The following is a 12,936-nucleotide window of genomic DNA, read 5'->3' as shown; positions in this document are numbered from 1 at the left end:
ATATCTCTCAGTATCCCTTTAAAGTTTAAAATGTCACATTGGGGTCATATTAGGCAGTGGAACATTACACTTACTTTGCATCTTGTAGTCAAAAGTGAGCTCTTCTCCTGCCCTGATGGAGCGTGTTGAAAATAATGCTATCCTCGGGAGCCTCTCATCCAGGTTGTCTATAAACACATTGTATACTTGCAGGTTGGGGTTGCACTGCAAAACAGAGAGAAGACAACTTAAAGGTAAACAATTTAAGAAAGGTCCAATGTAGCAGTTCTCAATATCAAATATTTTCTGGGTAACAATTAAGTATCTCACTGTGATTGTTTTCAATAAAAAACAGTAAAAAATAAAACAAAATAGTTTCTTAGCAAAGGGCAATTTCTCAAGCAATAATTTAGTGAAGACTTTCTGGGAGTGGTCTGAGTTGGGAGGGGAAAACTGATAATTAGCCGTTATTGGCAGAGTGGTTTAGAACGCTTTCTTATTGGTTTATTAAACTAATTTACCACACGGTGTTGTCAGCATGGAAGGCCAAAACTCGATCCCACCAAACAGCTTTTACACTAAAAGGGCATTAATAATAATTTTCACTGTATTATTCCAACCTCAGTGTGGAAATGTATATAAAAACACAAAAATGCCCATTTTTACTGCACTGGGCCTTTAAGGTCAAAGCATATCTACAGCAATCAATGCTATATTTCAGAATAGCCGAAAGCTTATAATACATTTCAGAAACACAATTATACTATGATTTTCATTGAGGAAAAAATATATATATAATTCACTAAAAACCTTTTTCAGTTAGAACAATTTGGTGCACTTCTTGTTCCGTATGCAAAAGCATATTACACTGCAATACTAGAACACGTCCATGGGAACTCAAGTGGCATTTTTAACAGCTTCTATTCTGCTGTGTCTACGATGCGTCTGCTTTCACTTGCACATAGAATACCAAAATATACTACTACCGCAAGGTACGACATTGGGCTTTGGCTATTCTGCAGGTATGTTTATTGAAAGGTTAACTCGTATGATAATGTGCCACTCACACTGTGGTTGACAAAGTGGGAGATGTTGCCATGGTTAGCGGCATCCACCGTATAAACGTCCTCCACGTAGTCCAGGTCAAACAGGTAGGTGGCGCCTTGCCGGTCATACAGGTGTCCTCTCTTCTCCGCCTCATCCGATGTGATGATCTGACGGAGGCAGACGAACACACCACTTTAGCAACTGCTCACAAACACCCTGAATGGAAAGTTAAAGTAAGCTTCTGTTAAAAAAGCAGACTCCGACACAAACATTTGTCTAATGTCCTTTGTCCATTACTCTAATCCAGGCGTCTGAGACTGTGGGCCACCCTTCAGACAACCCCCCCCCCCCCCCCATTGCAACTATTTATTTTTCAGGTGTAAATAGTTGTAATGAATCTGTTAGGGAACCACTATTTTTGGCCACTCCATCCACTCTTTATAATAGCTAGCTATCTGATTTATTTTCCATTCTATTACAAGGCATGTCATTGCCCCTTTAAGACATCTGTTACGCAGTTGCACCAAACTTATTTTTTTTACTGCGCCACAAGTGTAATTTTAGGAGTTGAGAAATAAACATTGTAGCACTGGAAAGCTGGGATCAATTTTTTACATTTTTTTTAATGTAGCAATCAAAACTTCTTTTAAATGACAAATGTATAAATAACCTAATAAACCCTCAAAAATATATTAAATGCTAGTGTTTCCCTAGGGAGGCACGCCTCACACTTTAATCCAATTTCTTTTTGTGACAGAATAGCTAATTCTGGTAAACGCAGCGGACATGATCGGCCAATACTTTTTACCCCAAAATAGTGGCCAATACTTTATACTACTTACCTCTCCAACATACTCCATGACAAAGGTGTTCTTTTTGATGTGCTGTAGTGCACGCACGCCCCAGCCTCGGCCATTCCCAGTCTTGAAGATGCACAGGTCGAACTGAATGCCCTTCTGGACCAAGCGGTTGGAGCAGTCAGGCCCGCAGCTACAGCGTGCGTTACACTCGTAGATGGGCTCCCCAGCCCGCACTCGCACCTGGCCCTTGTCACTGTAGGCCAGGCGGTGGAGGGAGGCCCCGGGGCAGCAGCCGCCAACCGGATCACTAAAGCAGTCCTTACACTCACAGCCGACGGCCATCTCGTTGAGCACGATGCCCTCGCCCACCTTGTAGTTAGTGATGTAGGTGAAGTCCCTGGGCGGACCGTCCAGGTCCACCTCGTTCAGGACAAAGATGCGCCCCGGGTGGTTACGAGTCTTGTTCAGGTCGGCTTCCCAGCACTGGAGCCTCTTGCGGAGCTTGGCTTTCTGCACCAGGGTCCAGGCCACGTCCTTGTCCAGCCGCTTGGGGCAGGTGGTGCGTCTCTTCTTCTGCCTCAGCTCGTGCTCCATGTCCTCGTGGAACTGCGTCATTAGCTTCCTGCACTTGAGGTTTTTACGGGGCTCCCAGGTGTTGCTCGACTCGGGGTAGCCCTTCCATTTAACCAGGTAGGACTCCTGCTCCTGATTCACAAAAGGAGACATGACTTGGGTTGCATATTATGGCACAAAATATTAAACATTTTATACATTATGTACGCATATAGTCCATTCGAAAGGTATTCAGACTCCTTGACTTCTTCCATATTGTTATGTTACAGCCTTATTCTAAAATGGATGGAATTGGTCTTATTCCTCAATCTACACACAAGATCTCATATTGAAAAAGCAAAACCAGATTTTTAGAATTGTTTGCAAATTCATAAAATAAAAAAACTGAAATCACATTTACATAAGTATTCAGACCCTTTACTCAGTACTTTGTTGGAACACCTTTGGCAGCGATTACAGCCTCGAGTCTTCTTTTAGCGTCGTACCGAAGCCTGGCACACCTGTATTTGGGGAGTTTCTCCCAATCTTCTCTGCAGATCCTCTCAAGCTTTGTCAGGTTTGATGGGGAGTGATGCTGCAGAGCTAAACTCAGCAAAAAAAAAGAAACGTCCGCTCACTGTCAAGTGTTTATTTTGAGCAAACTTAACGTGTAAAGTCAGCCCCCACCCTCCGATCCAACAGTTCCCAGACGTGCTTAATGGGATTGAGATCCGGGCTCTTCGCTGGCCATGGCAGAACACTGACATTCCTGTCTAGCAGGAAATCACACACACAGAGCGAGCAGTACGGCTGGTGGCATTGTCATGCTGGAGGGTCACGTCAGGATGAGCCTGCAGGAAGGGTACCACATGACGGAGGATGTCTTCCCTGTAACGCACAGCATTGAGATTGCATGCAATGACAACAAGCTCAGTCCGATGATGCTGTGACACACTGCCCCAGACCATGACGGACCCTCCACCTCCAAATTGATCCCGCTCCAGAATACAGGCCTCGGTGTAACGCTCATTCCGTCGACAATAAAAACAAATCTGATCATCGCCCCCGGTGAGACAGAACCGCAAATCATCAGTGAAGAGCACTTTTTGCCAGTCCTGTCTGGTCCAATGACAGTGGGTTTGTGCCCATAGGAGACATTGTTGCCGGTGATGTTTGGCGAGGACCTGCCTTACAACAGGCCTACAAGCCCTCAGTCCAGCCTCTCTCAGCCCATTGCGGACAGTCTGAGCACTGATAGAGGGATTGTGCGTTCCTGGTGTAACTCGGGCAGTTGTTGTTGACATCCTGTACCTGTCCTGCAGGTGTGTGATGTTCCGATCCTGTGAAGGTGTTGTTACACGTGGTCTGCCACTGCGAGGACGATCAGCTGTCCCTTCTGTTTCCCTGTAGCGCTGTCTTAGGTGTCTCACAGTATGGACATTGCAATTTATTGCCCTGTCCACATCTGCCGTCCTAATGCATCCTTGCAGCATGGCTAAGGCACGTTCACGCAGATGAGCAGGGACCCTGGGCATCTTTCTTTTGGTGTTTTTCAGTCAGTTGAAAGATCTCTTTAGTGTCTTATGTTTTCATAACTGTGACCTTAATTGCCTACCGTCTGTAAGCTGTTAGTGTCTTAACGACTGTTCCACAGGTGCATGTTCATTAATTGTTTATGGCTCATTGAACAAGCATGGGAAACAGTGTTTAAACCATTTACAATGAAGATCTGTGAAGTTATTTGGATTTTTACGAATTCTTTGAGACAGGGTCCTGAAAAGGGGGCGTTTCTTTTTTTGCCAAGTCTATTTTCAGGTGTTTGATCAGTTTCAAGTCCGGGCACTGGGTACTTTGCTCCTTTCCTCTTTCCCTCAATCCTGACTAGTCTCCTAATCCCTGCTGCTGAAAAACATCCCCATGGGATGATGCTCCCACCTATATGCTTCACCGCAGGGATGGTGCCAGATTTCCTCCAGACATGACACTTGGCATTCAGGCCAAAGAGTTCAATCTTGGTTTCATCAGACCAGAAAATTTTATCTCTCGTGTTCTGAGAGTCCGTTAGGTGCCTTTTGGCAAACTCCAAGCAGGCTGTCATATGCCTTTCACTGATGAGTGGCTTCAGTCTGGCCACTCTACCATAAAAGGCCTGATTGGTGGAGTGGTGCAGAGCTGGTTGTCCTTCGGGAAGGCTCTCCCATCTCAACAGATGAACTCGAGCTCTGTCAGAGTGACCATTGGGTTCTTGGTTACCTCCCTGACCAAGGTAACTTTCCCCCGATTTCCCTGAACTGGCCGCCCAGCCAAAATGAGCAGAGTATTCGTGGTTCCAAACTTCTTCCATTTAAGAATGAGGAGACCACTGTGTTCTTAGGGACCTTCAATGCTGCAGAAATGTTTTGGTACCCTTCCCCAGATCTGTGCTGCTCTACAGACAATTCCTTCAACCTCATGGCTTGGTTTTTGCGCTGACATGCACTGTCAACTGTGAGACTTTAAATTGAAAGTTGTGAGCCTTTCCAAACCATGTCCAATTAATTGAATTTACCACAGGTGGACTCCCAATCAAGTTGTAGAAACATCTCAAGGATGATGAATGGAAACAGAAGGCACCTGAGCTTACCCGATTGAGTCTCATAGCAAAGGGTCTGAATACTTTAAAAAAATAAAGTATTTTGTTTTTTAATACATTTGCAAAAAAATAATCTAGAAACGTGTTCTCTTTGTCATTATGGGGTATTGTGTGTAGATTTACTTGTTTTATTATTTTATCCATTTTAGAATAAGGCTGTAACCTAACAAAATGTGGAAAAAGTCAAGAGCAGGGAGGCAAACTGGTGAGGACCCAAAAAGGTGACTTTTTTGCACCGAAACATGCAAAACATGACAGCTTTGCACACTCTTGGCATTCTCTCAACCAGCTTCTTGAGGTAGTCACCTGGAATGCATTTCAATTAACAGGTGTGCCTTGTTGAAAGTTAATTTGTGGAATTTCTTTGCTTCTGAATGCATTTCAGCCTATCAGTTGTGTTGTGACAAGGTAGGTGTGGTATACAGAAGATAGCCCTATTTGGTAAAAGATCAAGTCTATATTATGGCAAGAACATATGAAATAAGCAATGAGAAATGACAGACCATTACTTTAAGACATGAATGTCAGTCAATCAGGAACATTTCAAGAACTTGGAAAGTTTCTTCAAGTGCAGTCGCAAAAACCATCAAGTGCTATGATGAAACTGGCTCTCATGAGGACTGCCACAGGAAAGGAAGACCCAGAGTTACATCTGCTGCAGAGGATAAGTTCACTATAGTCAACTGCACCTCCGATTGCAGCCCAAATAAATGATTCACAGTTCAAGAAACAGACATATCTCAACATCAACTGTTCAGAAAAGACTGCATGAATAAGGCCTTCGTGGTTGAATAGCTGCAAAGAAACCACTACTAAAGGACACCAATAAGAAGAGACTTGCTTGGGCCAAGAAATATGAGCAATGGACATTAGACCGGTGGAAATCTGTCCTTTGGTCTGATGAGTCCAAATTTGAGATTTTTGGTTCCAACCTCTGTCTTTGTGAGATGCAGAGTAGGTAAACGGATGATCTCTGCATGTGCGGTTCCCACCGTGAAATATAGTGGAGGAGGTTTGATGGAGCTGGCTGGTGATACTGTGATTTATTTAGAATTCAAGGCACCTTTAAACAGAATGGCTACCAGAGCATTCTGCAGCAATACGCTATCCCATCTGGTTTGCACTTAGTGGGACTATCATTTGTTTTTCAACAGGACAACGACCCAACACACCTCCGGGCTGTGTAAGGGCTATTTGACCAAGAAGAAGAGTGATGGAGTGCTGCATCAGAACACCCGACCTCAACCCAATTGAGATGGTTTGGGATGAGTTAGACCGCAAAGTGAAGGAAAAGCAGCCAACAAGTGCTCAGCATATGTGGGAACTCCTTCAAGACTGATGGAAAAGCATTCCATGTGAAGGTGGTTGAGAGAATGCCAAGAGTGTGCAAAGCAGTCATCAAGGCAAAGGGTGGCTACTTTGAAGAATATAAAATATATTTTGATTTGCTTAACATGATTCCATATGTGTTACTTGTTTTGATGTCCACTAGCAGCAAATTGGAGATTCAAGTCGTTGTTCGCTAGAAGAGTGATGTTTCAGCATATGTAAATATGCCTATTGTATTTCTTTGCAGCGCACATAATTTTAGATTTTCAAAATTTATAAAATCTTAAATCTAGCGCAAAGGCATTTTAGAAGCATTGCCTCTATAGCTAATACCAGACACTCACTCATTCTTTATCGCAGTCTTCTAAACTCCATTTAATGCCAAGATGTTTATATTTATTTTAGATTATGCTTTTTGTGACGTGGATCATAATTACAGTTAGTCTATCAGGTCATCATGACGTTACGTGGAAAATACAATTAATGGGACACAGAATTAAATGTAAATCACACGTAAAAATGTGACTTGTTATTTTTTGGTATTTGCATTTAATTTCTTTCACTAGCAAATGCGAGTGAACTGCTGGCAATTTAGAGCCCACTGAATGTCCATTTTATGTTCGCTAACGTTAGCATTAAACAATCAGTGTTTACCTTTCCACAACACAGTGTCGAAAAGGGATTAGGCCATGTGTTTACGTACAGCTGACAGTCAGCAAACTCAGCATCAAAACAAACAGGAGGGGCAGACACGGGGTAGCTATGTCGAATAATGATGTATTCATCTCCATGTCTGTTGACACAAACTCCATACATGTCTGTGTGTTGCAGCTCGAGAATCAGGATGTTAGATTTACTCAGTGAATATCAGGCCCTATTCATTTCTGCACACTTTTAACTCAGATCTTGTTACCTGCGTACATGGACTAATTTTGTAGTTGGTACACAAAATGTCTTGACAGGTCTGAAAGTGCTTTTTGCATTTACAGTTACCCAAGTTGCTAACAGTTGGTTAGCCAAAGATGTACTGTTAAGGAGTGTAGGCTAACCGACTCCTTTAATGTCCAAGGACCTTTATACAGTGCCTTGCGAAAGTATTCGGCCCCCTTGAACTTTGCGACCTTTTGCCACATTTCAGGCTTCAAACATAAAGATATAAAACTGTATTTTTTTGTGAAGAATCAACAAGTGGGACACAATCATGAACAACATTTATTGGATATTTCAAACTTTTTTAACACATCAAAAACTGAAAAATTGGGCGTGCAAAATTATTCAGCCCCCTTAAGTTAATAGTTTGTAGCGCCACCTTTTGCTGCGATTACAGCTGTAAGTCGCTTGGGGTATGTCTCTATCAGTTTTGCACATCGAGAGACTGACATTTTTTCCCATTCCTCCTTGCAAAACAGCTCGAGCTCAGTGAGGTTGGATGGAGAGCATTTGTGAACAGCAGTTTTCAGTTCTTTCCACAGATTCTCGATTGGATTCAGGTCTGGACTTTGACTTGGCCATTCTAACACCTGGATATGTTTATTTTTGAACCATTCCATTGTACATTTTGTTTTATGTTTTGGATCATTGTCTTGTTGGAAGACAAATCTCCGTGCCGGTCTCAGGTCTTTTGCAGACTCCATCAGGTTTTCTTCCAGAATGGTCCTGTATTTGGCTTTTACGCCAAACATAACGTTTTGCATTGTTGCCAAAAAGTTCAATTTTGGTTTCATCTGACCAGAGCACCTTCTTCCACATGTTTGGTGTGTCTCCCAGGTGGCTTGTGGCAAACTTTAAACAACACTTTTTATGGATATCTTTAAGAAATGGCTTTCTTGCCACTCTTCCATAAAGGCCAGATTTGTGCAATATACGACTGATTGTTGTCCTATGGACAGTCTCCCACCTCAGCTGTAGATCTCTGCAGTTCATCCAGAGTGATCATGGGCCTCTTGGCTGCATCTCTGATCAGTCTTCTCCTTGTATGAGCTGAAAGTTTAGAGGGACGGCCAGGTCTTGGTAGATTTGCAGTGGTCTGATACTCCTTCCATTTCAATATTATCGCTTGCACAGTGCTCCTTGGGATGTTTAAAGCTTGGGAAATCTTTTTGTATCCAAATCCGGCTTTAAACTTCTTCACAACAGTATCTCGGACCTGCCTGGTTTGTTCTTCATGATGCTCTCTGCGCTTTTAACGGACCTCTGAGACTATCACAGTGCAGGTGCATTTATACGGAGACTTGATTACACACAGGTGGATTGTATTTATCATCATTAGTCATTTAGGTCAACATTGGATCATTCAGAGATCCTCACTGAACTTCTGGAGAGAGTTTGCTGCACTGAAAGTAAAGGGGCTGAATAATTTTGCACGCCCAATTTTTCAGTTTTTTAATTGTTAAAAAAAGTTTGAAATATCCAATAAATGTCGTTCCACTTCATGATTGTGTCCCACTTGTTGTTGATTCTTCACAAAAAAATACAGTTTTATATCTTTATGTTTGAAGCCTGAAATGTGGCAAAAGGTCGCAAAGTTCAAGGGGGCCGAATACTTTCGCAAGGCACTGTATATGTTATGTTCAAAGGTAAACTGGGTCTGGCAGCCAAAACAGCTAAGTACTCCATCTAAATGTGAAACAATTCTCAATTGCGATACTGTTCTAGAACCATAAAGCCCTCTACTTTCATGACACATCAAAATAGTTTATAAAATATATACATATTGTACACTGTTTTAACACAGTTGCAGCCAACAGGACATCACTTTTCTGGCATCCTAATCCCATTACACCCAGGTGTTCAGAGACCCTGGATAGCTAATTAAAACAGGTTGGAAATATGACCGTGTGGTGGGCCGTGTTAAAAAGTAAATAGTAATTAGTAGACAGAGCGTCGGGACAGCATGTGGGAATATCCCCCGGACTGCAGATATGTTAATAGACGGTATATGTTTAGTATTAGGCTACCGTCTATGAATGGGCCACACACAAACACAGATTAGGGCTGGGAATTACCATGGAACTCTCAATACAATATTATCACGATACTTAGGTGCCGATACGATATGTATTGCGATTCGATATTGTTATTTTATTGCGATACAATGTTCCAAACATATTACTCACCATATGTCTGCTGCAGAGGGACAAGAGAGAGACATGATAAAAATGAGTTTTGCTCAGTCATGGCAATAAGTGTTGAAAACAAATTGGCTCCCTGTTTAAAAAGAAGATTGAGAACAAAGAAAAATACTGGTGTTTTGGTGCAGGTACAGCCAACTAGCACAGAAATAATATTGCAATGTTGTCAAAATGATATCAAAAATAATATCCTGATTTGTAACTATCGATTTTTTCCCTCATCACTAATTGAGATCCTATTAAATGACATCATTATATGGTCACATGCCTGTAGCTGTAAATTCTGGCTGATGATCTGTTTCCATGGACTGCTTTATGGACTGTGGCTTTAAAAAAAACAAAAGTTTAAATTAATCACCAACCGAAGGTTGCAATTCTTGAGATAACTCCAGGACTTGCCTCAGCCTTCATAGTCCCTTAGAGAATGAATTCACTCACCTTAGACTTCTTGTAGTCACAGAGGTACTCAACCTCATAGTCATCGATGTTATGCTTGTTCACCCGTAGCGGTTTACAATGGAGTCTTTCCCTGCGGCAGATAGTCTGCAGATCGTCCAAAGACAGCTTGCAGGATACGCTACAACCTGCAATTATAGCCACCATGTTTAGCTAGCTACGTTACAAATAAACGATAAAAAAATACATTCAGCTTGAGTATTCTTATTTGTAATTGCAGGCACTGCCAGACAGTTCCACAATAAAGACAGTTTGAAGACAGGCAGAAACGGCTCATCCAATTGAAATCCCTGATATCGCTTGTAGGCGATGTCATGGCGAAGGTAGCTAGTTAAGCTCATGCGCAGAAACACGTCACCTGGTCTAACGGTTTTTTCATGCCGAACTGCGCGAAAAATGAAAGCGTGTAAGTGTCACGAGATTGGATTAATAAAATGTTCAACCACTTAAGACATTCATTCGAATCTAGGTTGTGTCTTTAGATTGAGACAATGAACTACTAAGGAAGAATTATTCACTTCTCAAACCCCAGCCTGGTCTACTTGGTCGGTTTCGCTAGCGTTCCTGGAAGTCTCGCGATGTTGCGCCTCTGGTTTCAGAAACTGTGGTTCTACAGAAAAAGGTCTGTTTTGGCGCGCTAATTGATGTTTGCAAGCAAGTAGGGCTGTCAGAAAAACACGAGAATTTTCATAAAATTGACGCGTCCTAATGACACACAGCTTGCTAACTAGCTAGTTCTTGGGCTACTTTAGTTAACTAGTAGTTACTCCATATCCGCTTGCATTCGTTTGGCTTTTTAAAAGTTAACTGTATCAACTTCAAGCTGTTAGTACTACAAAAAAAAAGAGCACACAATCCACATGTGCAGATAGTTCTGCCTACTCAAACATTGTTCTTGCTTTAACCTGGCTAGGTATTCTACGACAAGCGTGTGATAAAGGTCGCGGAATTAAGTGTAATATTTTACATTTCAAATAGCAACAACATGCAAGAAACACAACACATATAAGTATTAACTTCCCACTCTCCTTACCTTCCAACTCTTCCGCCATGTTTACTGCGCCGCCAAAATTGAACAATCCTTCGATTGGGGGAAAAGACTTTCGAGGAAGCAGCTGTTCTATGCCGTTGATTGGATGCAGAATATTCTAGCGGTATTTCTATTGGAGCAGAAAAAGTTCTGCGACTGCAAAACTTTGCAAATATGTAATCGTTTTGCAAGGTATGGAAAAAATAATACTCATTCACACATGTTCAGCGAATATTGGGGGAAAAAATAAAGCATATCCTTATTTATTAATTAAATAATTTGAAATGTGTAACACTAGAGGGTGCAGTAGACACCATTTCAAAATTGGCTCTACTACATGCATGGGAGTTGCAAATCAAATTGTATTGGTCATGTACACATTGTTCGATGTAATTGCAAGAGTAGCGAATCGCTTGTGCTTCTAGTTCCGATAGTGCAGCAATATATAACAAGTAATCTAACAATTCCACAACAATTATCTAATATACACAAATCTAAGTAAAGGAATGGAATAGGAATATATAAATATATGGATGAGCAATGACTGAGCGGCTTAGGCAAGATGCAATAGAAGGAATAAAATATACATATGAGATGAATAATGCAATATAAGTCAACATTATTAAAGTGGCTAGTGATACATTTATTAAAGTGGCCAATGATTTCAAGTCTGTACGTAGGCAGCAGCCTCTCTGTTAGTGATGGCTGTTTAACAGGCAGTGGCTCAGGTGGTTGTTGTCCTTGAAGATCTTTTTGTCCTTCCTGTGACATCGGGTGCTCTAGGTGTTCTGGAGGGCAGGTAGTTTGCCCCCGGTGATGCGTTGTGCAGACCGCACAACCCTTTGGAGAGCCCTGCGGTTGTGGGCGGTGATGTTACTGTACCAGGCGGTGATACAGCCCGACAGGATGCTCTCAATTGTGCATCTGTAGAAGTCTGAGGGTTTTAGGTGACAAGCCAAATTTCCTCAGCCTCCTGAGGTTGAAGAGGCGCTGTTGCACCTTCTGTGTGGGTGGACCATTTCAGTTTGTAGCCAGAGCAGTGCTTGATTTAGGATGAAAGTAGTGCAGTCTTTTTCCAAGTCTGTCTATGTTCACCGAAATTCGCAAATTACATTATGCTATAGAGACCTCTGATTATTCAATGTTAAAGGGTTCATTCACATTTGATTTCATGACTATTATAGCCTACAGCGTCTGATCCCATGTAGGCCTACCATCTCCTGCTGTTGTGCCCTTGATCAAGGCAAGGCACTTAACCCCCCCACAAAGTAGAACTGCACTGTTAGTCACATGTTGTCAACCCTCCATCTGGATAGCTCCTGGGTGTGCAGGCTTGGCTTTTGATCCAGCCCTGAAACACCCAAGTTCGCTTATCAAGGTCGTGTTGAGCAGATTATGTTTAGGCTACAATGGCGTTAGAGCAGGGCTTGAACAAAAGCCTGCACACCCAGTAGCTATCCTGGAAGATTGTTGCCACCCTTGACATAACATATTACATTACAACATCAATATTTTTGGCTATCTTTATAAAATGATTCACTCATTGTTTATATATAAGGCAAAACATATTAATGTTTCAGGGGAGACCTATACACAGCATGTTATTCGTCAATTATGATATTTGTAGAATATTTGTAACGTTGTCGCAATTATGACTATTGTTTAGAGGGGAATCACAGCTTTCCAATGGTGCAGATTTATTTAGGTGAGTGGAAAGGCAACAACTACTTTAATGATTAGTTAGCTGCTACAAGTTATGTTTTGAATTGGCTATCTAGATACTGTCATTATTTTATACCTGCAGCTGAAATGTTGAACTCTCCTCTAAGGCAATGGCCCAATGGCACTGGCACACACAGATACGCACTGAAGAGTCATTCCGATAATGGTTGATATGTAGATTTTTAAGTGATTGATAATATTTAAGTGTGTCTAAATTATTTACATTAACAAAAGTATGACACTAATTTCCATTACTTT

General features: G+C 41.8%; 1 protein-coding gene across 4 annotated transcripts in view; it reads right to left on the bottom strand.

Annotated features, from left to right (window-relative positions):
- foxp3-1 (forkhead box P3-1 protein) overlaps nucleotides 1-11,065 on the bottom strand; it is a 48,803-nt gene extending 37,738 nt beyond the window's left edge. For 2 of the 4 annotated variants that reach the window (XM_036986931.1, XM_021615780.2), the window contains exons 1-5: nucleotides 10,960-11,065; nucleotides 9,909-10,054; nucleotides 1,869-2,531; nucleotides 1,047-1,193; nucleotides 75-204 (exon numbers count right to left, since the gene is read on the bottom strand). In XM_036986931.1, coding sequence (XP_036842826.1) covers nucleotides 75-204; nucleotides 1,047-1,193; nucleotides 1,869-2,531; nucleotides 9,909-10,054; nucleotides 10,960-10,978 — 1,105 coding nt within the window. In that variant the 5' untranslated portion in view covers nucleotides 10,979-11,065. Of the gene's footprint in view, nucleotides 1-74; nucleotides 205-1,046; nucleotides 1,194-1,868; nucleotides 2,532-9,455; nucleotides 9,466-9,908; nucleotides 10,055-10,444; nucleotides 10,872-10,959 lie in introns of those variants that run through there. The other 2 variants (XM_021615781.2, XM_036986929.1) reach the window with 2 other exon arrangements.
- Between the last annotated feature and the right edge of the window lie 1,871 nt (nucleotides 11,066-12,936).

This window comes from Oncorhynchus mykiss, chromosome 9 (assembly GCF_013265735.2).
Source record: "Oncorhynchus mykiss isolate Arlee chromosome 9, USDA_OmykA_1.1, whole genome shotgun sequence".
Taxonomy (NCBI): Eukaryota; Metazoa; Chordata; class Actinopteri; order Salmoniformes; family Salmonidae; genus Oncorhynchus; species Oncorhynchus mykiss.
This window is presented reverse-complemented; position numbering and strand designations above follow the sequence as displayed.